The 1,815-nt window shown below is 54.5% G+C and overlaps 1 protein-coding gene across 1 annotated transcript in view; it reads right to left on the bottom strand.

Annotated features, from left to right (window-relative positions):
* Nucleotides 1–1,686, bottom strand: part of Fiz1 (FLT3 interacting zinc finger 1) — a 7,232-nt gene extending 5,546 nt beyond the window's left edge. Inside the window, exons 1-2 of the mRNA XM_029532049.1 lie at nt 1,598–1,686; nt 7–108 (exon numbers count right to left, since the gene is read on the bottom strand). Of these exons, the coding sequence (XP_029387909.1) occupies nt 7–75 (69 nt within the window). The 5' untranslated portion in view covers nt 76–108; nt 1,598–1,686. The remainder of the gene's footprint in view (nt 1–6; nt 109–1,597) is intronic.
* Nucleotides 1,687–1,815: the final 129 nt, after the last annotated feature.

The raw sequence follows: 1,815 nt of genomic DNA on the forward strand, positions 1-1,815 counted from the left end.
AGGCGCAGTGGCAGATGGTGCTGGGCCTGGAGCAGGGATGGGGGCAGGAACCACAGGCAGCGAGGAGTCTTCCATGCCGGAAGGTCCGGTGGTGGCTTGGGGCTTTCTCTGGAGTACAGAAGAGACACCGGTAAGAGTCACCTCTTCACTGGCCATCCCTTCCCTTGCTTCTCTTGGCTCAAAAGCAATTGGCCCAGAGAGACGCTCAAAGAGCTAAGCCACGCCCACCACCGAGCTGCAACCCATACCCTTTACATTTTTCCCATTTAAAATTTCATTCCCATTTTAAATTTTACCCATTTAAAATTATTACAAAGCCTCCTCGATCTCTAACCTTCCTAGTCACGTCCACGTTACTTTTTCTTGAAGAGGTGTTCCGAAACGCTCCCTCAATCCTCTCCAAGCCTGCTCACTACAAATTTAGGCCCTCCTACTCTCGCTTGGGCGTGCTTGGGAGGCCTCTTTTCGAGTGCGTCCCTCTCTCCCCTAAGCTCTCGATTCTAACTCCTTTTTTTTTTTTTTTTTTTTTTGTAGACAAGTTAGCAAAACCAGGATTCGGGGCTGAGCGCATTCGCCTCGTGCTTCTAGGGAGTTCACACTAGTTCTGCGGTTTCAGACACGAAACCTTTTTACGAATGAAATGGGGGTATGCCAAGCGCTTCCTTCATCCAGCGATGGTGTGAGCTAAGTAAAACTGTAGCAAGGTGTACAGCGCCCTCAGGAAAGCCGAGGCACAGAGAAGACGTAACTGAGCAGTTTGAGCAAGTTCCCCAGAGGCTTCTAAGTTAATCTGACTTTTCTAAGTTGAATCTTCACCGAGACCTGCTTCCAAATCCCGCCTAACTTCTCCTTCAAGTAAGTCACGTTTCTCTATAACCACCTCCACTTCGCTATTGTTTTCTTAGCTCGGCACCAAGCGTCCCCCCCCCCCAACCATTTTTACCTTCATGATAAAAACCTGATAGTTCCACTAAAACTTTCGCGATTGCACACCTACACCGCCCCCCTCCCCCCCGTCAAGGTAAGAAGCTTTTCTTGGAGTCACACCTCAGGCAAACTTCACACAACATCCTCTGGGCCTCTCTGATGTCTTACTGGACCCCAGTTTCCCACTAACCTTACGAAGTTTCTTCAACCTCTCAACCGAGGCCCTTCACCCCCCATTTCGTGAGATTCACGCCTCTTTTCTAGGCCCCCCGCTTTATATAAACCTCTCCGGTTTTCTAACCAGTCCCGACCCTTTCTCGAAACCCCTCCCCTCCGAGTATAAGCCCCGCCTCAGCAAGCCCCGCCTCCAGCGCTGCCCCGCCCCAGCCACCTTAGGCTCCGCCCCCTCCTGCACCCCACCGGGTCCGGGGCGGCCGGGCCCCCCCACCCCCACCCCGGCTCGGCCTTGCGAACGAGGCCCGGAAAACTGGCCCTTTGTACCCCTCTCCCTGCCCTACAAGGCGCAGCCCCGGGCGCCCGGCCGGGGCCAGGTCAAGCGGCCCAGGAACCAGGCCAGACCACCTTGCTTGTGCGTCGCGGGGGTCCTGGAGACCCGGCAGGCCTCCGGGAGGCCGGGAAAGTCTGTCCGCTTTCCTGTTTGATTACTTACACCTCCCTCTGGGCGCCGACATTTTGGGCAGCGGGGTCAGCGTCACTTCCACCTGAGGGGCCCCTCGACTTCCGCCTCGGCTCTCCCCCTCCCCCTTGGCTCCGCTATCCCGCCCCCGCCCCGCCCTTCCGCGTTTTTTTTTTTTTTTTTTTTTTTTTTTTTATTTATTTTTTTTTTCTTTGTATTTTTCCCCTTTCCTGGTCCCAGCCGCGGAGGTT

The sequence above is a fragment of the Mus pahari genome, chromosome 19, assembly GCF_900095145.1.
Source record: "Mus pahari chromosome 19, PAHARI_EIJ_v1.1, whole genome shotgun sequence".
Taxonomy (NCBI): Eukaryota; Metazoa; Chordata; class Mammalia; order Rodentia; family Muridae; genus Mus; species Mus pahari.